The sequence below is a fragment of the Parastagonospora nodorum genome (assembly GCF_000146915.1).
Source record: "Parastagonospora nodorum SN15 chromosome Unknown scaffold_14, whole genome shotgun sequence".
NCBI lineage: Eukaryota > Fungi > Ascomycota > Dothideomycetes > Pleosporales > Phaeosphaeriaceae > Parastagonospora > Parastagonospora nodorum.
Window position 1 is genome coordinate 687,666 of NW_001884562.1, and position 22,260 is coordinate 709,925.

Below are 22,260 nucleotides of genomic sequence, written 5' to 3' on the forward strand. Positions count from 1 at the left end.
ATCCGTTCCACCGTCTCCGCCTGGCGCCGGCGCGATGTCGACGGCCCTTGGAGTATGTGACTTGGGCAGTAATGAGCTCAGGGACGCAGCCATTGCGTCGGCAAATGCGCGGCAGCGAGACTAAGCTCTCCTGGATTGCTGGGCAGCAGGGTTAGTGCTGTGGAGAGGATAATCGTACGAGTTGTACATGTCGGAGGAACACTTCCGGGGTGTTGCCAGCTTTTGACCCCATGTGCTCGTTAAGACTCGCAGAAAGGGTTGACACCGCAGGTGCCTCATTGGAGAGGCTGACGTCATTGGAGTCGGATGCGAGATTTGGTGGCTGCGACTCGGCTGTACCATCCATGCGACATTCACACTGCATTTCGTTTCTTGTGTTCAATTCTCTCCCCGAGCTTGGCGCCTCTCCCCGGCTTACACATTTATGATCTAAGCCTAGCCATGCCATTAGCCTCTTGCACAAGTCACAATCTACCAAGTTTTGGGTGGGCTAGTTCATCAGCCTCCAGCAGGAATTTCAGCTCCTAAGGAGTTCTTCAAGTTAGCGCCTCCAAGGTCCAAGTGAGCCTCCACCCACACTACGATATCAAAACCTTGTTCTAGCACGTTCCAATATGCGGGGCAGACAAGTCTCGCCTTTTGCGATATGGCCCGTGACCTGGAACATCTATCTTGAGCACGTACTATTTGCGTCAGCACCTGTTCAAAGCTGTGCGACACGACCGCAACTGGCGAATGAAGTGGGCAACAGTTTCAAGTCGAGATTCCATTGTACTCTCAACGAAACCATGCTTCGGAGGGACGTGGGTTGTCAAAATGCCTAGGGACTCTCTGTGCGGAATTGATAACAAGACATCAGCTCCAGCATGCATGTTTGACCCGGCGCGAACCAATCGATGATACTCCTTGGGACCATGTCTGCGTAACGCGGTCGGCTAGACCCAGCGATGATCAGCTCCATACTGATTGGATAGGTCCTTCCACACACTCGTCACTTTTTGAACGTGGGACATTGACCTCACGCATGTGAGATTGTCTCACGCTCCTCTACCAATTCATTGTGCAACATACCTGAGCATTGAATATGATTTTCCTGGCATCGCTGGGCTGCACTTTTGAGCCGAAACGACGGGCGGAGCCACAAAAACTTTCAACTCAATATGAGCAAAGCATTTCGTCTGTGCGACTGTTCCAAACGTCCACGGGCCCCAGATTACCACACATCAATATTTTCACCATCCGCCAGTCAGCATTTCCGGATTGCAGAAGCTGGACTCAGCCTCTGCCGCTCCAAAATCGACATGTCTGGAGGTTGGCGTATTAGGAGACTCTTTTCTCTTACCTGTGATAGTACGCTCGACGCTTCCCCGATATTGCGGCTACTGTACCAACCCTTAACAATTGCTGATTGCTTTCGGCACCTTGAGTTATACTTCCCTTCATGATGGCATTCTCCTGCTTCTAAACTGACTGAACAGGCTTTGGCGCGCGCTGATCACTTCGCATTAACGTCTCACAAGTCGAGCGCGCAAAAACCTGAGCTCACACCATTCACTCCATGTGAGCACGCCGATATGTCCAAGCACACACGTTCTCCATCGTTAGGAGAACCTCGCAAACGCCGAGGCTCGATTGCTTCACAGGAAAATTCCTCAAGCTTGGAGTCTACAAGTTTGACGACTTCAAACCCTAGCCTCATGCCAGGAAGTCTGCAAGCACCGAGCACGTCCGGAGCTTCTAGTCTAGATGGCAGGTCTAGAAAAACCTCTGAATTGCGACAATCACGGTCGCCGACACCCCGCTTACCATCTGTAACAGCAGACTCACTAGGCAGTCTGTCTGCAGTCGTGATCTGTGCACAAAAAGATATCACTGGCCTTGAAACGCCTCGAACAGCGCCTGTGTCTTCAAACAACGGCACAATTGTAAGGCATCTTGATAATTTTGGAACTTCACTTACCCTAAGGACAGGCGTCTGCACATGTCGTGAATGTCGTCCGGCTCCACGCGCCTGTACCCACGCATTACACGCCAGTAGAATCATTTCCGGTATTCCACACTGGAAGTGTGATCATCCAGTGCAACCTTGTCGACCCGCCCAAGAAGTGGCAGCTTCACGGTGCCATTCTGGAACGCCACTCTTCGTGGTTCAGATATGCGATGCACGTCGCCCCACAGAACCGCGAGCACTTTCACACTTGGTCGTTCTTCTTGCTGGACGAACACGATGGGCAAGTCACTTTAGTGCTTCAGGAAGCCAAATCAGTGACCCATAGCGAAGGCGAAGGACAGTCAATTCTCAGTAGTGAGACTACCCAAGACAGCTCGCTCACCATTATACCCACGCCACCCATGTCCGCGACTCTATCCGCATCATTTGGACGGGATTTGGACCAGACAATCACGAACGAAGCCCATGCCGCCACAGTAGATATGTACGACCAGATCCTCGGCTCATTCTACTCAATCCCACTGCGAATCCCCTCAGACACCATCAGCGCCACCCTCTCAGCCTGCGAATCCCTCGTCAAACTCTCCCACAGCCTCTCCAGCACCGCGCTCATACTCCGCGCAAATCAGCACCGCCCTGCACCAACACCGCCAATCCCTCTACACCGCCATATCCGCGGATCCTGCGCGCTTCCTCCTCCTCGCCATGCTCCTCTGCAACGACGCCATCTTCTCCGAAGCCCTCATCCACATTGCCGGCGCACACCCATGCTGGCCCTGGCCTGCGAAACGCACCTGCCTGCCCGAAGAAATCATACAGCTCGTGGTCCGCAAGTCCGCAGAGCTGGGTCAAATGTGTCTCGAAGCGGAGCGCGATCTCCTCCTCTTGACCATCCACATCGACCGCTTCGGCCCCGTCGAGCCGCAAGTCCACTCTACCTTTCCAACATGGTTCATCGTAGCCACGTTCCGCGACCAATTCGCGCGCACCTTCCACGCGCTCGAAGCAGATCGGCAAGCTTCGCTTAAACGCGGCGCGCTGTTCAGGAAGATACGCAAGGGCGGGGAAGAGTACATGGCGCTGGGCGAGATGCGCAGGTTGATGGCGAGGGTGATGCCGAGTGCGGTGGGGGGCTTGGAGGAGGATTTGGGCATGTTGAAGGAGTGTGCGAGGGGGGTCGTGGAAGATCTCGCGAGAAACGAATTGTGTTTGGATGTGGAGGGGGGCCGGGTCGGGTATTTGACATGTGTGAAGGTTGGGAGGGAGGATGTTCCTTGGCGGGCGGGAGGGAAGGGGCTGGACTGATGAGATTGCTGGTGTTGGCTTTTGTATAGTAGTTGTAGGTTGGGAATGCTTGTATGTTCTTTTGATAGGGTACCATATTTTGATTTGTGTCTACTGTCAGCTATATGAGAAGCGTATAGTAGGGGTATCATTCTTGACCAAGGAGATTCATCCGTCTAACCACCTCTACCTCCGTGAAGTTGAGCCGAAGCCCGTACTCTCATGTCTTGTGCTCGAGAAGCTCGATGAGCCCGAAGAAGGCCTCGAGCTTCCCTCGCCTCCGTTGTCCCATGAGCTTCCACCTCCATTATTCCACCTGCTACCGCCGCCTGTTTGGTTGCCTCGATTTGCCCAGCGATTGGCCGCCCACGTAGCCGCAGCTCCACCAGCAGCACCGGACCAGAAGCCTGGCCGCCATTGTTGCTGTGGTTGCGCCGTGCCATAGCCAGGTTTTGTGCCAGGCCTTGAGTCGTAGTATGGCGGTGGTGGGTCGTCATAGCCGTCGTTGTCGTTACCTCCGCCCCAACCTCCACCTCCGCCTCCACCGCCCCAGCCTGGCCGGTTACCGCCAGCTGCACCAGGTCCCTGGGCCCGAGCGATGAATGCAGAGTATATTATCCAGCCCGCGACACCAATGAATGCCATCCAGAACAACGCCGCAGCGACCTGTTGACCGAACGTGTTAGGCCCATGGCTACCACTTTCATCGTCGTCGCCGCCCCACCAGCCTCCATTGCCTTTGCCAAACTTCTCGTGGCCCTTTTCGGTGAGGACGAGTCGGTATTCTACACCACAGCTCCCCTTCAAGATATACGGGTCCTCGGGGTAGTCGTAGCCCTCGCAGATGACGTCGGTGGAGCCGAGCTTGAACTCCTCGGGGAGGGAGGCGGTGCATGTCCATTGAATATTGTTCTCGTCGTAGTCGGCGCCAGCGTTCTTGCAGCGCATGACGTCGATTTCATAGTGGCCGCGTCCGGAGCCGCCAATACATTTGAGCTGTCGCGTGTGAGCTTGTGACCTGTGTAGAGCAGCGGCGTTACACGTACCTGTGGAATCGAGCTGACACGCCTATGTGAGGTTTCCAGGTCTTTCCGTAGCGTGAGGCTTTGTACATTAGACAGCTTGACCTTTGAGCCTGAACGCAGAGCGTCTGCGCCACTCGCGGCGAGCAGCGCAGGGTATAGGAAGGTGCGGAGATGCATGTTGCAGAGAGAAGTGTTCCAAGCGTGTGCGAGGGTATCTCTATAGCTGTAGATGCTGATGGCGAGACATGTGAAAGGACACAGTAAGGTAAGTGTTTGTCCGAGGCAGCGATTCCAGACCCTTCTAACAACTGTGAAGGCGGGTGTTGCGTCACTCGCCAGGAACGCGGCTGCGCTAAGCTATGTTGGATTTGGTCTGGATATACGTCCGAACATCACGCGCGAGGGATGTGAATGCTCACTTTAACCATGAAACAACGTATAACATATGTGTTGAAGGACCCTGATGCTTTCACTCCCGATCTGCTGGAGCTCAAGAAAGATGGCTCAAAAGACAGCTTCATAATCAACGGCGTGCAAGCAGCTAAAGAACACCGTATCACTCTAGGGCTAGATGAGCTGCCTAGTGAGGTTTGTCTTATTCCCTCGATGTTCTTACATTTGTGATGCAGCATGCTGACTTCTCGTAGCTCGGCGCTGCTCTACAACAATGGCATGAACTCCACCTTCGATGGGCGTCTCCCACGCACTACTCGTCCACACCACCGTTCACATCACGTGTCTCGCCTGGTCTACATGTCCTGTTCACCCCTCTCAAATCGACTCCTGAAGAAGCATTATGCGAGCAGTTACATGCCTTCGTAAATGCTGGGCTGAACTGCACTTCTACCAGCGAGAGCTCGATCAAGCTCCCTGTTCTGTCGGAGCGCTTCACCATGTCTGCATCTTCTCAGTACTATGCCTATCTATCATCGATTCGAGAGGTAGCCACGGTCCTAGGGCAGAAGTTCTGTAAATCAAAGGGCGAGGAATGCCTCCACCAAGCGCTCAGTTTATCTACTGCTACGTACCTGGACATCGACTACGATACAATTACTCGCGCCCTCGTCATAAATGCCGGATGGCCGTCCGCTCCAAGCGAAAAAGGATGGACAGAAACCATATCTCGAAAAAGGGCCGACGCAACCATTGAAATCGGCGTCCTGATCCACGAGCCCAATCCCGACCCCGAGGACATTCAATTCGGCGGGTTTCTCGCCGTCCTAGGCCAAGACACATCACCCAGTAAGCCTCTCCAGAACCCATACCCAGCGTCCCAACCAACCCAGTCCTAACCACCCACAGAACCAACCCGATTCCAAACCCCCACACGGCACTACCCCCTCCTCTCATCCTCCTCCTCCCCCCTCCCCCAACCACACCCCCTAACCTTCACCACCACCTTCAACTCCCCCACAGGCCTACACCCAACCCTCACCCTGTCCTTCCTCTACCACACACCTCACCGCTCCGAACCCCACCCTGCAAACTCCACACGCACCTAACCCTCCCCTTCTTACCTATTGCATCGACAAATACCAATTCCACCGACCCCTCTCTTCCTCGCCTCGAAAAAACCTGAAAAAGCCTGCCACAGTCTAAGCTGGGCAATACCGACCTCCAGGCCCCTCGATTGGGGTCGTGAGGCGAGTGGGGAAGCACCCCGCTGTTTTAAACTCGACGTGCCAAGTTTCTTCGTCTATTGAGACTGCGCACCAACGTCTCCATCCCCTTGCACTTGCGCTAACATGCCCGCCTCGCCCGCCCTCCAACACTCTGCATGGCTCGTTCTCCTGGGCCCGTCGTCTTTCTGGGCCGTGCACCAGCGGAACGAAGGGGGCCAAAAACGGGCCGCCCAAATCCGATCGCATCCCCGTTTCATCCTGGGGGTATGAAGCGCTGTTCGGGCCGAAGACGCGGTTCATGCATGTTGAGCCGGCAAAGGGGGACTTGGTGGCGTGGATCGATGTGCCCGGTGCTGGATCTGGGGAGGACGGGGTGGGTGGAGGTGGGGACTGTGGGGACGGCTGTGTGTGCGTTTTTGGGGCTGTGTTGGGTTTTGTTTGGGAGGGGAGGGAGGGGGGAGAAGACGGAAGAAGCAACAGTAAATTAGAAGGGATTTTGGGTGGGTTTAGAATTCAATTCTTGCTATGGGTATCTCATGCTATTGCGCCTCCTCCGTGTGCGCTGTTTGCCTGTCTCTGCATCTTCGTTCATGCAGGTTGTCGACTAACTATTTCTCGTCGTCTCTACTGTTCTCATCGTCGATGATGCTTGACTTTTGGCTTTCGCAGCGCCTGTCCTGCGCTCGACTAGGCGTATGTAGTCTCAGCTCAAAGGTCCCGCGATCAAGGAACTTCCTGGTGCGCTTGGCATGATGGGCAATGGCGTATCAGGGAAGATAGGATGCAGTGGGTAGATTGGGCCCGCACTCTCTTCTCCATCAAACAGCATCAGGTTCTGGATCGGCTGCTCACGGTTACCCAGCACGTTGATGACATCCTGCGCGAGTTGTCCGCCCAGGAAAGCGGTGACAGGCGCCAGCTCGCTTCCAATGTTGCCTAAGAAGCTCTTCAAGAATTCGCCGGACAGTGTGCTCTCAGGCAGCATTAGCTCCCTGTGCTTCTCCTTGACCAACGTCGCAAAGATCTTCAGGTTCTCTTCTGAAGCCGGGTGCGCCGGATTTATGCCTTTACCGTCGCGCTGGTACTCCCAGAGTGCTCGTACGCAGGTGAGAAGCGGGTGGACCTTCTTCACCTTCCTTCGATCCTTGGCGATCTCCGGTGGCAGCGGCGAATCCTTGGCCAGCATCATGGGGCTGTACAGCTCCTCTTTGGTGACCAGCTCAATAGCCTTGCCGTTCTCGCGCTTCGTCTGTGTGCCAGTAATGCGCCTCGTTGTGGTCTCGGTCACTAACTCGGTCTTCCTATTCAGGTCGCGCTCGATGACGAAGCTGTGGTTTATGAGGTCGGCGAAGATGTAGCCGTACATGCCGTGTGATGCGCCTGCATAGAAAGCTTTCTGGCACAACCGCGTGCCTGCATTGATTGCGGTGAAGGACAGGAAATCGAGGTCGGTGGCGATGATGATATCGTAGGCGGCATAGAAGCTTAGCTCAGGCTCGTTGCGGATATCGCGGGAGATGACGTTGACTTTGACGCGTGGGTTGAGCTTCTGTACTTGGGGAGCTGCTGCTTCGGCGCGCTGTATGTCTTAGCATGGTCATGCGCAAGGTGCTCTGGGGCTGATGTACATTCTTGCCTACGTCGGCATCGCTGACGAAGAATTGCGCGCCGAGGTCTTCCTCGGTGACAACTTCATGGTCTGCGAGCGTGATGGATCCGATGCCCGCGAGGACGAGGTTCTTGGCAATCTCGTTGGCGAGGGCCTTGATGGAGACGAGCAGGATGTTGGCGGTGCGAATTCTAGGCGCGTTAATTGTGATTCGAGGTGCGCTGCGAGCGTCTTACTTCTCTTGCGCTTGAACACCCCAGAGGCGGATCTGTCGGTCGTACAGGGCGATCTCATCCGCAGAGATCTTGTCGGCTTCGGCCATGGCAGCTACCGTCTGTCCAGCTGCATCGTCCGCAGGGAAGGTGCCATTGGCGACTGGCGCCGAGGAAGGCGCGGCCATGTTTCGATGTGTGTTCGTTGGTGATGGCGTGCTGCAAGTACCTCACTTCGAGCTGGGCGTGGAGAGGCAAGTCCACAGCGCGTCGCAAAAATGAGGCTGAAGTCGATGTGCCGATCGCAGCTGCAGGCGCAACTCTCGGTGACTTTGACTTGATCAGCACCAGGTAAAGGCAGTTAGATCGGTGACGAAATTAGTCTGGTACCTGCGGCTCTGCTGGGCCCGTGACACGCTTCCCCACGCTGCACGAGAGAAAGTGGGGCGACATGACAGGGCTCTCGACGCTCTCCTCAGCCTTCACGCCAGCGCCTCTCTTTACCTTCACCGGATACACACCGCCTTGTCCATATCCACTTCACACTGACCTAGGGAGACCACTGAAGACCGCCCGTCTTAATGTGAGCGGCACCAACGTCATTCAATGCCCAGACCGCCCGCTTCCCCGACACCTCCGCCGATAAGCTTCCCCTTCACCGCCGGAAACTTTGACTATCCTCATGCATCTACCTCGCCGTCTTCGTCTTCTCGCCTGAGAACCAGCGAGTTCATAAGGCGCGCGCCGCCCTCGCTCTCCCACAGGCCTGACCAGGACTCCTCGGACCACCATGTCGCACCCGCTCGCCGACCGCCGCCCCGCCGCCTGCTCCAGTCAGGACGGCGTGGCACCATGCACAGGCTCTTCGGCCCTCCCCGCGATAGCGACCCACCAGACAACCTTTCCAGAAGACCAACTACCGCGAACCCCAACCGTCCCCGGGCCACGCCCAGTGAACGCTACCTCCGCCGCTCCTCCGCACGCATACGTGAAGCGCGCGCTGACATGGAATCCGCCGCCGACCTGCTAGACTCTCTCAGCGACATACCGCTCAACAATCCCTTCACCTTCCACAACACCAATGCGCGCGCACGCAGCCCCATCGTCGAGGTTGCGGCTGACCGCAGGCAGACAAAGCGACGGAAGCTCGACCACAACGCTGGCCTCAAGTCTGAGTACGACGGATTCAAGTACGGCTACAAAGGGCAGGTAGTGCCTGGTCGTCTCAAGATGGAGATCCTCAGCTGCGATGGCGGTGAATATTTCGACAAGGACCACCCGATCGGCCTTCACAACGTCCGGAATGTTCTCAAGAATGACAGCAGCGTGTACTGCAGCGAAAGTTCAAGATGCAATCTCTTGCTGAAGCACATTGGCGATGCTCCATTCACCTTGGAAAAAATTGTCATTCGAGCTCCGGATCGGGGTTTCACAGCTCCGTATGTACCTCGCCTGTTGTGAGAACAAGATGCTAATACTTCCTCAGTGTACAAGAAGGACTGATATTTGTATCCATGTCCGCGGATGAACTGTTGTCAAGCACGGCAGGCTATGATTTGCAGTACTCGGCACGTTCCCCAGTCATGTCAGCTACGCCCACTTCTTCTGCAGACGACGAGGACATCTCACTAAGGGAAGCAATCGAGGACCCACATGTGTGGCAGCACTCTCGTCGTGGCGCTCAAGAGGAGATGGAGGAACGCATTGAGAATCTGCGCCTGCGCACCAGCCGAACGAGCAGACAGTCATGGATACCTCCAAGATCTGACCGCAGACACACACAGCGCCAGCAAGAAGACGATGTATATGGTGACAACTGTGACCATATCGCGGATGACTCAAGGTCTGGGATCATCAGATTGTCTGCACCCACTCCCCCGCCCTTCACTGTGACGGCTGCGAGTGAAGCGGAGGAATCTGACTCGAACGAAGAGACGCCCAGTGCTGCCGTCATGGCCGATCTGATGCGAAGAGAGACTCTCTGGCGCGCCGAAACTGATGAAGACGACGATGAGATCACTTCTCGTTTCGGTGGACTTCGTCGGGCGCCCCCTCTCGACTACACCACATATAGTGAATGGCGAGCGAGGCGAGAGCGGCATATCGAACCCATTCGAGCTACCCGAGTCGGGGCACCAAGCCGGATTGAACTATCCCAGCCTCTACCCGAGGATGACAACCTGATACCCCCTCATGCGAGGTTCTTCATCGCCAAGAACAAGAGCAAGATAACCATCAGGTTCCATCCAGCCATGTAAGTCACCATTTCTCTATGCCTTGGCTCCGCTGACCCGGTGTAGTTCTGGAAGGAATATCTTGCTCAAGCTTTGGAGTCCCACGCATGATGGCAACATTGACATCGAGAGTGTGCAGTTCTACGGCTACTCTGGGCCACGATTCTTTCCGGCGATACAGCTTTGCTGAGAATGAGCGACAGGGAGATCTCCTGATTTCAAGCTACGACTTATGAGTAATGATACTATGGCGGCACCAAGTGCGCAGTCTTGCAACGATAGTCTTAGCAGCGCACTGGCAGTAATACTACGTGTACCAATGAATTCTTCGTTGCACGAGTAGATCAATGCTTCACAAGAATCAATGTCTCCCAGACCCTCGATTACCATGTCACATAGCATTTGTCTCCCACATCCTCACCAAAAAGCACGGTGGGTCTCAAAATGACGTCGGCGCTTGGCATCCAAAAAAGTTCCGGCGCTCGGAACTGTGCGAACGTCAACACTCACAATGCGCACGATAGCACGCAGTATACAGCCTCTATGCGCGCCATTTCTACATCCAAAGCATACCACGAGGACACAGTTTGCAAACTCAGTACAGAGGCCTACATGCACGCGATCTTTCCACGCGTCTGCGAACTTGCGTGTTGTCGATCTCGCATACAGTCTCCACGATGAAAAAGGCACCGCGAAAGGAGACCCAATCGTGATCATCCATGGGCTTTTTGGCAGCAAAAAGAATAACAGAAGCGTCAGCAAGTACGTGTGACAACACCAGAATGCAATCCAAAAGCTAACAATCCTCCCCAGTGCTCTAGCCCGAGCTCTCGACCGTCCTGTCTATGCCATCGACACACGCAACCACGGCGACTCCCCGCACGACAAAGTCCACAACTACACCGCCATCGCCGACGACGTCGAAGCCTTTTTGCAAAAGCACAATCTCAAAGATGCAACCCTCATCGGCCACTCTATGGGCGCAAAGACGGTCATGACTATGGCCCTCCGCAACCCAGATTGCTGCGCAAACATCATCCCCGTCGACAACGCGCCCGTCGACGCCGCTCTGTCCAGCGACTTCCCCAAGTACGCCGAAGGCATGCAGCGCGTCGAAGCCGCCAAACCCAAAACCCAAAAAGAAGCGGATGCCATCTTACAACCCTATGCCAAGGACCTACCCGTCCGCCAATTCTTACTCACAAATTTGATCCGCCCCGCGCCATCTGAGCCGCTCAAATTCCGCATTCCAGTCAAGATTCTGACGGATGCGCTGAACAGCATGGCAGATTTCCCATTTACGGATCCGGATGCGAATAGGTTTGGGAAGAGGGCGCTGTTTATTCGGGGGACGAGGAGTCATTATGTCAGTGATGAGACATTGCCGATTGTTGGGAGGTTCTTCCCTAGGTTTGAGCTTGTGGATATTGAGGCGGGGCATTGGGTGATTAGTGAGAAGCCTGAGGAATTTATCAAAGGTGCGTTGTTTTGTGTAGCTGTTGGGAGATGCATGCTGATGACGACCTAAAGAAGTTGTGGAGTTCTTGCAGGAGAAGGACGAATAGAGCGCGTGACTGCAAAGTCTCATAAACCCAGGCCTGGAAAAGAAGTTGCATCCAAATCTTCGAGAGTATCAGCTGGCCTTGTGCATAATCTCTGGCCTTACAAATGTGGGCTCACATTAGTCTGCGTCAACTATGCGTATCAGCTCCTAGTCTCTTGTGTAATATCTTCGTGCACTGTCTTCCAGTGTTTTTGTCCATTCGACCATACTAGCCCTGCACACTTCACCAACCCGGGATTTCGTAAGAGGCGAAATTCTGGCTGTACAGGGTTGTTATGCCAGTTTTTGCGGCGCTTGCTGAGTCTTGTCGCCGCCTCATTGACAAGATGCTGCGGTAAGCGTGCCGCGGATACCCACGCACACGACGAGATTTTGCTTCAAATCCCAAAGCTGGCTACCAGTATTGGGGACTCGGCATTCGACATTCCCGAGCCTCGAATTATCAGAGCGCATTTTTGTTGGCTTGAGGGAGCTTCTAACATGGTGTAATAAGACTGATGCTAACTGCCGCAGCTACCTCAGAGCTTCATGCTCTGCTTCTCCAGGTTCATCCGTTGGTCTTTGCAAAACGCCACGCAGCTATAGCCTGTCCTGGATAACAAATACTACTGTTCCAGCACCTAGGTAGATCTCCCGCGCTACACCTAGCGTGCAACTCTTCTTTGACAAATTGAGCACGCGATAGTGACGTCAATACTTCTCGAACGGCGAGTTGAGGCCAAATGACCACGCGTACCTCGCACAATAGATACATATGTATGTAGTTGTGTATATCCAATACCCAAAATCCAATGTAGGACTCGAATCTACCTTCCAGCTTTCCTCATCCCTCCCATCGCCGTGATGTGGACCCTAGTGCAAAAGAGACGGATAAAACAATCCGTGGAACGCACACGCGCGTTTTCTCCTCGAACAAGCAGATCCATTGAGGCCGATGAATCGCAGAAGCAAGAACCAGCTTCCGCAGACACCGGAATACCACCCAATCACCATGATACCATCCTAGTAGAATGCACTTCTTCTTCCGACCCCCTGGACCCACGAAACTGGCCGCTCGCACGCCGCCTCACAACACTTTGTATCCTCAGCCTCCTCGTCTTCACGCAAGCCTGGGCCGGCTCTTCCTCTTCCCTCGCGCACGACAAAGCCGCTGCCCAGTTTAATGTGTGCAGCGTCGGCATGGATTTCTCCACAGCGGCGTATCTCTTCGGCCTTGGATCTGGCTCGTTGTTCACGGGCCCTTTGAGCGAGACAGGTGGTCGGGCGCCCGTGTATCTGGTCTTCTCGTTTGCGTTTCTCTTGTTTGAGCTCGGTGCTGCGCTGAGCAAGACTTTTGAGGGCGTGGTTGTTTGCAGGTATTTTGTTGGGCTGGCGAGTAGTGGGGCGCTGGGGATCAATGGGGCAAGTGTGGGGGATATGTTCAACGAGGTGGAGCGGACGATGTGGTTTCCGGTACTGGCTTGGGTTAATGTTATTCGTAAGTCATCATATCTTTTGGAAACCTTCAATTTCTTCTTCAAGCTGACCTTCCAAAGCTCCAGTCATTGCGCCGATTGTTGGGGGATGGGTTGTCAATCAGCCACACCTAGATTGGGTATGGACTGAATGGATTACACTCATCATATCAGCTTTTGCGTTCCTCGTTGCTTTTTTGTTTCTCCCGGAGACGTACTTGCCTGTTCTGTTAGACTGGAAGGCGAAATCTCTACGCGAGGTCTCGGGGCAAGGATATCTACGCCTCCAAGCACGCCGAAACCTCATCCTTTTTCGGTCGACTACAACACAACGTCCCGCTTGCAGCTTCGCTTCGCTACAACTGAGCCTGCTATCTTGGCCTTAGGTGGCTTCCTCGTCCTACTCTACATCCTCTTGTTCAGCTTCCTCTCGGGCTTCGACTACATCTTCAAGCGCACATATGCGCTGGACCCCCTCCAAGAAGGCGCTTGCTTTGCATCTATATTACTCGGAGCAACAACCTTCACACTCACCACCCCATTGTTCTACAGACAGACCCGCAGACTCACAGATCACGATCTCCACGCGCCAATCAACCCCGAGTACCGTCTCTGGCCAGCTATAGCCACAGCGCCCCTCCTCCCAATCTCACTGTTCTGGCTGGGCTGGACCAACTACTCGCATATATCGATATACTCCGGCCTCGCAGCATGTTTCTGCTTTGGCGTCGTCTTGAACGCAATGTACGTTGCTAGCTACCAGTATATCATTGACAGTTATGGTGAGCACGCAGCGATTGCGTTGTCGAGTATCACTATGATGCGCTACATTATCGCCGGCGGTATGGTTATGGCGGCGCGGCCCATGTATGATGGAATTGGAGTGCATTGGACGATGACACTGCTGGGTTGTGTTGCTACATTGCTAGTGCCTGGGCCGTACCTCCTGCGGAGATGGGGCGGGAAGTTGAGGGAGAAAAGTCGGTCCGCGAAGGGGGGTGAGGCGTGAAAAAGTGATGGAGTCGAGTGGAGATTTTGATGCAGTGCTGATGAAAAGATTTGGTGTGAGACTTGAGCAGATGTTACCTGGTTATGTCAAGGGTCTTGTTGCTGAATCGAACATGTTGGCCTGCGTACACAAAGCGTCATATTGTGGTACTTATCATGGAAACTGGGTATGTGGCAGTGAGTCTCCGCTACCACCAGGGTGCACGTCGTGGCTTCGAATTCGGCGAATTTACTCCAATTTAACAAGCTTCTGATCCTCATGCGTAGATCGCTATAGCTCCCGGCTATTATCGCGTGCTCATATCCAGGCTAATCGGCAGGTTGACAAGTGCCCCACTGGTATGCACCCCACATGTGTTACTTGTGAGTTACATACATGTTTAATCACGCTGGGACGTCACAGCAGTGTCAGTAAAGTGCGCTGCCTTCGTTTGGCTGCCCCGCCTAGATGTTCACTTTACTGGGCTACAACGGGGCTGACGTATCAGCGCATGACCCCAGTTTTAGCATGTCTGATCTGGCGTAGTGGTATATGAATGTGGCTCAAATTGGCAGACCACATTCTAAGAGAGGGCCTCTTGCCAAGATGGGCAGAGTGCATCCCATAGTCTTCGCGGTCTAAGGGAAGATGACCACTTGAATGGAGGAGATGGGTACCAGATGCATGAGAATTATTCCATCAATCAGCTTCGACCTAGCCAGAGTGAGTCCGCTGTTGGCACATGAGCTTGTACGTCCCAAAAATCAATGAAGAAGCACCCGGGTAGATACACGTGCACCAATTCGGTAAGTTCTTTACACGCATGGGATCTTCCGGCAATGCTTCACATTAACATCCGTGTGGAGCGTTGGCTATGCCAATCAGGCCAAGGAGTTCTGAGTCTATTATATTATGGTCACGCTAGAAAGCTCAATATGCTTGTATCGAGCCCCATCTGGCAACCATGTCTATCCCCGGATTATCCGATCACCCATGTTCGATAAACGCCTTATATAAGTCTGTTTGTTGCTGCCCGGGGGGCCGTTGGTCAGTCAAACATCACTGAGAGCCTCGCCATCATGAAGTATTCCATCGTCCTCCCGCTTCTCGCTACCACTGTCCTTGCGGCTCCTGTGATCGAAGAACGTCAAGAAGCAGCTTGCCCTGCAATTCCCTCCACTTTCCCATCAGCCACCAACGCAAAGTTGCCCAATCCTTTCAAATTCTTCGATGGCACAGCCGTAACCACAAAGGCACAATTCGACTGCAGGAACAAGGAAGTCAGCGCCGCTATCCAGGCCCAGGAGCTTGGTGACTTCCCCAAGAAGCCGTCCTCCGTTACTGCTACCTTCTCTGGCACCTCGCTCGCGATCACATCTACCGAAGGCGGGAAGTCGGTTTCTTTCTCTGTCACTATCAAGAAGCCCAGTGGTGCCGGACCATTCCCAGCCATCATCGCTTATGGTGCAGCTAGCATCCCAGTTCCCGCAACTGTGGCGACCATCACCTTCAACAACGATGATATTGGCCAACAATCGGGTGGCTCCAGCCGTGGTAAGGGCAAGTTTTATGACCTTTACGGCTCCAGCCACAGTGCTGGCGCAACCACTGCCTGGGCATGGGGTGTGGACCGCATCATGGACGCCCTGGAACTTACTGCTTCAAGCACTGGTATTGATCCCAAGCGCGTCGGTGTGACCGGCTGCTCCCGTAACGGAAAGGGTGCTTTTATTGCCGCCGCTCTCGTCGACCGTATCGCTCTCGGCCTACCCCAGGAGTCTGGCTCTGGTGGTGCCGCCTGCTGGCGTATCTCCGACTCAGAGAAGGCCAAGGGCAAGAACATCCAGACCTCTAGCCAGATCGTTACGGAGAATGTGTGGTTCTCCACGCGCTTCAACGCCTTCAGCACAAAGGCGAACACGCTGGCCACTGATCACCATCAGCTCGCTGGTATGGTCGCGCCTCGCGGCCTGCTCGTCATCGAGAACGAGATCGACTGGCTTGGTCCCGGCTCGACGACTGCTTGCATGAAGGCTGGTCGTCTCATATACAAGGCGTACGGCGTGCCCGCCAACATGGGCTTCACCGGTTCTGGCAACCACAACCACTGCTCTTTCCCATCGAACCAGGGAGCTGACCTCACTGCGTTTATCAACAAATTCTTGCTCAATCAAAGCGCGGAGACAAACATTGAGAAGGGACCAGCGGGGACTGACGCCTCTCAATACATTGACTGGACTGCGCCTACGCTCACTTAGGCGGTATGTGAGGAATTGTGGGGATGCACGTGGCTTTTTTGTATATACATGAGACAGGGAGGAAACTCGAATATCATACCCTCGCTTCATTCTATGGCGCGGCTGTTTTTCTACTCAAGCTGTGAAATGTCGCAAATTGCTGCCACAGTCCGTAAGATTGAGGAACCTACAAGTCAAAGCAGAAAATGGCTAGCAGACTCCATTAATTCACCAGGATAGGTAGGAGCACAGACCACAGCAGCTGACCTGGTCATAAGTATGGGGATAAAACGACACAAGTGTGATAGACGCGACGTTCCCTACAGGCCGAGAGGATTGCGTGGAGTGCGGGGATGTCAGTCAAGAACATCGCGGATGTGACTCCTTTACCACGTATGTTGGCCAAACCACCAGCTTCGTCCTGGTGTCTATCAATCGCAAGCACGAGTTTGACACGTGAGTTCAACATGACGGCGTCCGTTCGAGATTCGTTCCGACGATGCGAACTCGCTGTTCTTTGATGGAGGAAGAGACAAGTTGGTGTTCGAGAACAAGCGGTGGGAGGGGTCGTCTTGGTGGCACTCCACTGGCTCGCCCATGCGCCTTCCGAATTTCAATGCGGTTGCCCAACGTGGAACGCTCGGACGCTAACCACGTCTTTACCGCGTTGTTTGTATACAACTTCTGCACCCCCAGTGAAATTCGGCCATGCTTGATGCTGCCCGTGAATACTTTGCGACTTGAGCGAGGAGGCTGGCGCTCGAGGCACTGACCCGCGCACGTGACTTTTCCCAATGCCAAGACCCGCGCTTACCTATTCGATCGGCCGTACTCTCAACGCTCAGCGCTGGCACCCACGGCCACTGACAACCATATCCCGCATCACCACAAAGTGTATCCACATCCCAACTCGGCCGGCAGAACGCTTTTCACGACGCGTCCTGCAGTTTGAGCACCTTGGAGCGCGCTTCTGCTGCCTTCCGACTTGCCACACCCGGTTTTGCGCATCCCCCCCTTCGGCCTGCTTCGTTGCGACGACGCGACTGCGGACTTCCGGTGGAGCTTCATCTCTCACATTCACCAAAGGGCTCTCCCCAACACCACTCCCCACGATAATGACATAGTCGCCGACCGCACGCGTCTTCCTCACCGTCGCGACAGTCTTTACCTCATACCCGCGCGTAAAGGCTGAGATCGCGTCTGAAATCTTCAGTACCTCATATCAGCTGTTTGCGCATCGCATCTTCCGCAACACCTCCCGCCCACCATGGCTTCCGTACAACCCGGCTCTGATATGGGCTCAAACCAGCTGCCTAGCGGCATGACCCGCGAACAGGCGCAACACGTCTACAAGGTATGTAGCACTTTGCGCTCACTTTGCGCCTCTGCCAATTGCGCATGAGTAGGAAAGAACGTCGCTAATACATCCATTACAGCAATACCAATTGATGAAGCAGCAAGGCGTCCCTGAGACGAACCCAGAATTCATCAAAGCCCGTAATATGCTCGCTATGATCCAGAAGCAAACTCAGTACAACAATATGCGACGCATGCAGCAGCAACAACGCCAACAGAGCATTTCCGATCCACAAGCCATGCAGCAGAATGGAGCTGCCATGGGCATGGCCAATGGGAAGCCTGTTGTGCCTGCCGATGTAGCTTCAGCATCGAGCGGTAACGCGACTACAACGCAGATTGCGACAGCCAGTGGACCGGCTCCCGGAGGCGATGGGCAGACCCCAACGTCAGCTACGAGCGCGAACGCTGCTTTGTCCAAGGACCAACTCATGATGCTGCGCGCTCAGATTGGAGCTTTCAAGCACCTTAGCAAGGGCTTGCCTTTGCCTGCGAATATGCAGCAGCAGATTTACGGCCATCATACTTCTAAGAAGCCACAGACCCCTGTCGATGCCGTAAACGCCGCTTCTCAGGTCCTCGACAGCGTGACCCGCGCTTCAAGTACGAGTGGCGCTGTCCAAGACACTCCTGCTCTGCCTCGCCTTCCCGACACCTTTATTGAGCCTTGGCATAGCGAAGCGATCCGCGACGTCAACTACATGACCCACGCTGAGCGCAAGAACCGCCCATACATGGCGACAATCATGCCACAAGGCGTCGACATTGAGTCTGTACAGCAGAGCATGCAGGAAATGCGCAAGGAGCGCGAGATCATTCTCTACAACCGACTCACTGCGAGAAAGGCGGAGCTGGAGAAGCTCAACGCAAACATTGGTTCGTGGGATACCAGCAAGACGGACACGCCCGAGGACGACGGAAAGGTCAAGCTGGCTCTGGTGATTGAACAGAAGAAGCTGAACCTTCTTGAGAAGCAGCGCAAGTTGCGACGAGAGATCTCGCAGCAGATGATCCACGCCGACAATCTCGCCATGACCGCCAACCGGACAATCTACCGCCGTCTCAAGAAGCAGTCGATGCGCGAAGCTCGTCTAACTGAAAAGCTCGAAAAGCAACAACGGGACGCGCGCGAGACAAAGGAGAAGAAGAAGCACCACGAGTTCATCGACGCCATCCGCAAACACCGCACCGAGCTACAGGAGGCTGGTCTGGCACAACGACAGCGTCTGCAGAAGTTGGGCCGCACCATGATCACCACTCACCAGAACATCGAGAAGGAAGAGCAGAAGCGCATCGAGCGCACTGCCAAGCAGCGTCTGCAGGCCCTGAAAGCCAACGACGAGGAGACCTATCTCAAGCTTTTGGGAGAGGCCAAGGATACACGTATCACGCACTTGCTCAAGCAGACCGATGGTTTCTTGAAGCAGCTTGCTGCATCCGTCAAGGCCCAACAGCGAACTTCCATCGACCGGTACCAACTCGCCGACGAGGTATCCGAAGACGAAGAGAGCGAAGACGACCAAGATTCGGACGCTGAACCACGCCCGGGCAAGAAACGCACCGACTACTACGAAATTGCCCATCGCAACAAGGAAGAGGTCACGCAACAAGCGAGTATATTGGTTGGCGGAACTCTCAAAGAGTACCAGGTCAAGGGTCTTCAATGGATGGTGTCTCTCTACAACAACAACCTCAACGGTATTCTTGCAGATGAGATGGGTCTGGGCAAGACTATTCAGACCATCAGTTTGATCACCTACCTCATTGAGAAGAAGCGACAGCCTGGACCATACCTCGTCATTGTACCCCTCAGTACCCTTACCAACTGGAACAACGAGTTCGAGAAGTGGGCGCCGACTGTCTCGAAGATCACGTACAAGGGACCACCCAATCAGCGTAAGCAGTACCAGCAGCAGATTCGATGGGGCCAATTCCAAGTTCTCCTCACCACCTACGAGTTTATCATCAAGGACCGACCGATTCTGAGCAAGATCAAGTGGGTTCACATGATTGTCGACGAAGGACATCGTATGAAGAACGCTGGCTCCAAGCTTAGTGTGACCATTACACAGTACTACACCACCCGTTATCGTCTCATTCTCACTGGTACGCCACTGCAGAACAACCTGACTGAACTGTGGGCCATGCTGAACTTCGTCCTTCCCACCATCTTCAAGTCTGCTACATCGTTCGATGAGTGGTTCAACACGCCGTTCGCCAACACTGGTGGACAAGACAAGATGGAGCTCACTGAAGAAGAGCAGCTTCTTGTCATCAAGCGTCTTCACAAGGTTCTTCGTCCATTCCTTCTGCGTCGTCTCAAGAAGGATGTCGAAAAGGACTTGCCGGACAAAGACCCGAAGGCGGCGTCATCAAGTGTAACTTCTCGACTCTGCAGGCCAAGCTCTACCAAGGCAACTCGTTACCCACCAACCGCCTTAATGGTTTAGTTGACGGAAAGGGCGGTTAAGACGGGTATGCGTGGTTCTGAGCAACATGCTTATGCAGCTGCGAAAGCTCTGTAACCATCCTTTTGTCTTCGAGCAGGTTGAGGAAGTCATGAACCCAACTAAGAGCACCAACGATCTGCTGTGGCGAGCTTCTGGCAAGTTTGAGTTGCTGGACAGGATCCTGCCCAAGTTCGAGAAGACTGGCCATCGTGTCCTCATGTTCTTCCAGATGACACAGATCATGAACATCATGGAAGATTACCTGCGTCTGCGAGGCATGAAGTACATGCGTCTGGATGGTGCAACAAAGGCAGACGATCGCTCGGAGCTACTTAAGGAGTTCAACGCCCCCAACTCGCCCTATTTCTGCTTCTTGCTATCAACACGTGCTGGTGGTCTTGGTCTGAATCTTCAGACTGCGGATACCGTCATCATCTACGACTCGGACTGGAACCCTCATCAAGATTTGCAAGCGCAAGATCGTGCCCATCGTATCGGTCAGAAGAACGAGGTGCGAATTCTGCGTCTCATTACATCCAACTCCGTCGAGGAGAAGATTCTGGAGCGAGCCAACTACAAGCTGGACATGGACGGCAAAGTCATTCAGGCTGGTAAATTCGACAACAAGTCTACCAACGAGGAGCGAGATGCCATGTTGCGTATCATGTTGGAGTCTGCAGAAGCTGCGGAGAGCCTTGAACAGGAAGAGATGGATGACGACGATCTCAACTTGATCATGATGCGAAACGAAGATGAGTTCAAGCTGTTCCAAGAGATGGACCGGCAGCGTCTCACAGACGATCCATATGGTCCAGGCAAACCGCTGGGACGTCTCATTGGCGAGAGCGAACTGCCTGATATCTACCTTAACGATGCTGATCCCATCGTCGAGGAGAAGGACGACACACCGGTTGGTCGTGGCGCTCGTGAGCGCACTCGTGTCAAGTACGATGATGGTCTAACGGAAGAACAATGGCTCGAGGCAGTCGACAACGACGAGGATACTATCGAGGATGCTATTGCACGCAAGGAACAGAAGAATGCCAAGCGGAGCCGGAACAAGACCGCTAGGATGGGCCTTGACCCAGGTGAATCCTCCAGCACCGTCGCGAGAGAGCTCGGAAGAACCCTTGCCGAAGAAGCGAGGCCGGAAACCCAAAGCAGAGAAGCGTAAGGCCGATGAAGCCTCACTCGATGGTGACCTCGCACCACGCAAGCGCGGTCGACCCGCCCCAGCCAAGGACAGCCTCAGCCCCGATAGCCGCGCTTCACTTCAGAAGGTTGTGAACTTTGTTTACGAGGCACTCAACGACCTTGAAGAAGAGTCGTCTGATCCTGACATTCCCAATCGTGGCATCATCGATCCCTTCATCGAGCTGCCCGACAAGTGGGATTACCCAGACTACTACCAGCTGATCAAGAACCCAATCTGCATGAACCAGATCAAGAAGAAGATCAACAAGAAAGAGTACCAGTCTGTCAAGCAATTCCGCCAGGACATTGGCATGCTCTGCAATAACTGTCGTCACTACAACGAGGACACTAGCTTGCTGTTCGCAGACGCAAACTTGATTGAGTCCACGGCTGTAGACAAGCTGCGCGAGGCTACCGCCGAGTTCCCAGAGTGGCAGGACTTTGATGAGGCTGGTAGCGTTAATGGAGGGCCGAGTGCTCTGACCAGTGCCGTTGGCACGCCACGAGGTGGTCTATAAAGATGGTAAGTTGACTTTCTACTTATCATTAGGGCGCGTCGAACTAACATGATTTCAGATCACACATCTTTTGATGATCCTTCTGGCGATATGAGTCAGATCGTACCAAGTCTGGCCTGGATGCGCAGCCGCTCCAGCGCACTATTTCATCTTCTCAAAATGTCTTTTTCCGCCACCTGTACAATTGCTAGGTCGCATATCAAGAACCTTTCTTGATCGACCATTTCTTTATTCGAAAACATTACATTGGCGCAGCTCCACTGGATTGGGCGCTCTGGGGTTCACATGCATGAATGATGCGTTCAAAGACTTTGATTGGGGTCAATTGGAGGAGTTTTGAGAATTAGTCTGCGTGCAACTAGCAGACTAGCGCTAGCACATAGCTTTGGACATTCAATGTATCGATAACAGTTCTATTATCCTGTACTCCCTGCAAGCATGCTAACGTGATCGAAACGTTGCCCTCGTTGCACATTCCCCTTCTAGAATTTCTCCGACGCAAGCGAGGTCACAACCCCTGGATGTCGGCAGATGCGCATAGAGATGTGGGGAACGTGGTAGT

At 54.0% G+C, this 22,260-nt stretch overlaps 10 protein-coding genes across 10 annotated transcripts; 7 read left to right on the plus strand and 3 right to left on the minus strand.

Moving 5' to 3' along the window:
* Positions 1–1,232: 1,232 nt before the first annotated feature.
* SNOG_09298 (hypothetical protein) lies at positions 1,233–1,443 on the minus strand (the record flags this gene model as incomplete). The annotated part of the gene is made up of 2 exons (XM_001799542.1): positions 1,233–1,305; positions 1,343–1,443. 2 exons carry the CDS (start codon positions 1,441–1,443, stop codon positions 1,233–1,235), a joined length of 174 nt encoding a protein of 57 aa, XP_001799594.1.
* A 990-nt stretch (positions 1,444–2,433) lies between these two features.
* On the plus strand, positions 2,434–3,256 carry SNOG_09299 (hypothetical protein; the record flags this gene model as incomplete). Its single annotated transcript, XM_001799543.1, has 2 exons — positions 2,434–2,515; positions 2,553–3,256. The coding sequence occupies 2 exons, from the start codon at positions 2,434–2,436 to the stop codon at positions 3,254–3,256; spliced, it is 786 nt and encodes a 261-aa protein (XP_001799595.1).
* A 165-nt stretch (positions 3,257–3,421) lies between these two features.
* On the minus strand, positions 3,422–4,183 carry SNOG_09300 (hypothetical protein; the record flags this gene model as incomplete). The annotated part of the gene is made up of 1 exon (XM_001799544.1): positions 3,422–4,183. The coding sequence occupies one exon, from the start codon at positions 4,181–4,183 to the stop codon at positions 3,422–3,424; it is 762 nt and encodes a 253-aa protein (XP_001799596.1).
* Positions 4,184–4,686: 503 nt separating this feature from the next.
* SNOG_09301 (hypothetical protein) lies at positions 4,687–5,762 on the plus strand (the record flags this gene model as incomplete). The annotated part of the gene is made up of 3 exons (XM_001799545.1): positions 4,687–4,848; positions 4,908–5,502; positions 5,563–5,762. 3 exons carry the CDS (start codon positions 4,687–4,689, stop codon positions 5,760–5,762), a joined length of 957 nt encoding a protein of 318 aa, XP_001799597.1.
* A 614-nt stretch (positions 5,763–6,376) lies between these two features.
* SNOG_09302 (hypothetical protein) lies at positions 6,377–7,891 on the minus strand (the record flags this gene model as incomplete). The annotated part of the gene is made up of 3 exons (XM_001799546.1): positions 6,377–7,461; positions 7,511–7,682; positions 7,728–7,891. The coding sequence occupies 3 exons, from the start codon at positions 7,889–7,891 to the stop codon at positions 6,586–6,588; spliced, it is 1,212 nt and encodes a 403-aa protein (XP_001799598.1). The 3' UTR covers positions 6,377–6,585.
* A 23-nt stretch (positions 7,892–7,914) lies between these two features.
* Positions 7,915–10,127, plus strand: SNOG_09303 (hypothetical protein; the record flags this gene model as incomplete). The annotated part of the gene is made up of 4 exons (XM_001799547.1): positions 7,915–8,054; positions 8,318–9,142; positions 9,190–9,957; positions 10,004–10,127. 4 exons carry the CDS (start codon positions 7,915–7,917, stop codon positions 10,125–10,127), a joined length of 1,857 nt encoding a protein of 618 aa, XP_001799599.1.
* Positions 10,128–10,448: 321 nt separating this feature from the next.
* Positions 10,449–11,652, plus strand: SNOG_09304 (hypothetical protein; the record flags this gene model as incomplete). Its single annotated transcript, XM_001799548.1, has 3 exons — positions 10,449–10,699; positions 10,751–11,415; positions 11,468–11,652. 3 exons carry the CDS (start codon positions 10,449–10,451, stop codon positions 11,500–11,502), a joined length of 951 nt encoding a protein of 316 aa, XP_001799600.1. The 3' UTR covers positions 11,503–11,652.
* A 692-nt stretch (positions 11,653–12,344) lies between these two features.
* SNOG_09305 (hypothetical protein) lies at positions 12,345–13,964 on the plus strand (the record flags this gene model as incomplete). Its single annotated transcript, XM_001799549.1, has 3 exons — positions 12,345–12,978; positions 13,037–13,169; positions 13,190–13,964. The coding sequence occupies 3 exons, from the start codon at positions 12,345–12,347 to the stop codon at positions 13,962–13,964; spliced, it is 1,542 nt and encodes a 513-aa protein (XP_001799601.1).
* A 1,058-nt stretch (positions 13,965–15,022) lies between these two features.
* On the plus strand, positions 15,023–16,201 carry SNOG_09306 (hypothetical protein; the record flags this gene model as incomplete). The annotated part of the gene is made up of 1 exon (XM_001799550.1): positions 15,023–16,201. The coding sequence occupies one exon, from the start codon at positions 15,023–15,025 to the stop codon at positions 16,199–16,201; it is 1,179 nt and encodes a 392-aa protein (XP_001799602.1).
* Positions 16,202–17,447: 1,246 nt separating this feature from the next.
* SNOG_09308 (hypothetical protein) lies at positions 17,448–21,698 on the plus strand (the record flags this gene model as incomplete). Its single annotated transcript, XM_001799551.1, has 4 exons — positions 17,448–17,534; positions 17,617–19,914; positions 20,045–21,074; positions 21,112–21,698. The coding sequence occupies 4 exons, from the start codon at positions 17,448–17,450 to the stop codon at positions 21,696–21,698; spliced, it is 4,002 nt and encodes a 1,333-aa protein (XP_001799603.1).
* Between the last annotated feature and the right edge of the window lie 562 nt (positions 21,699–22,260).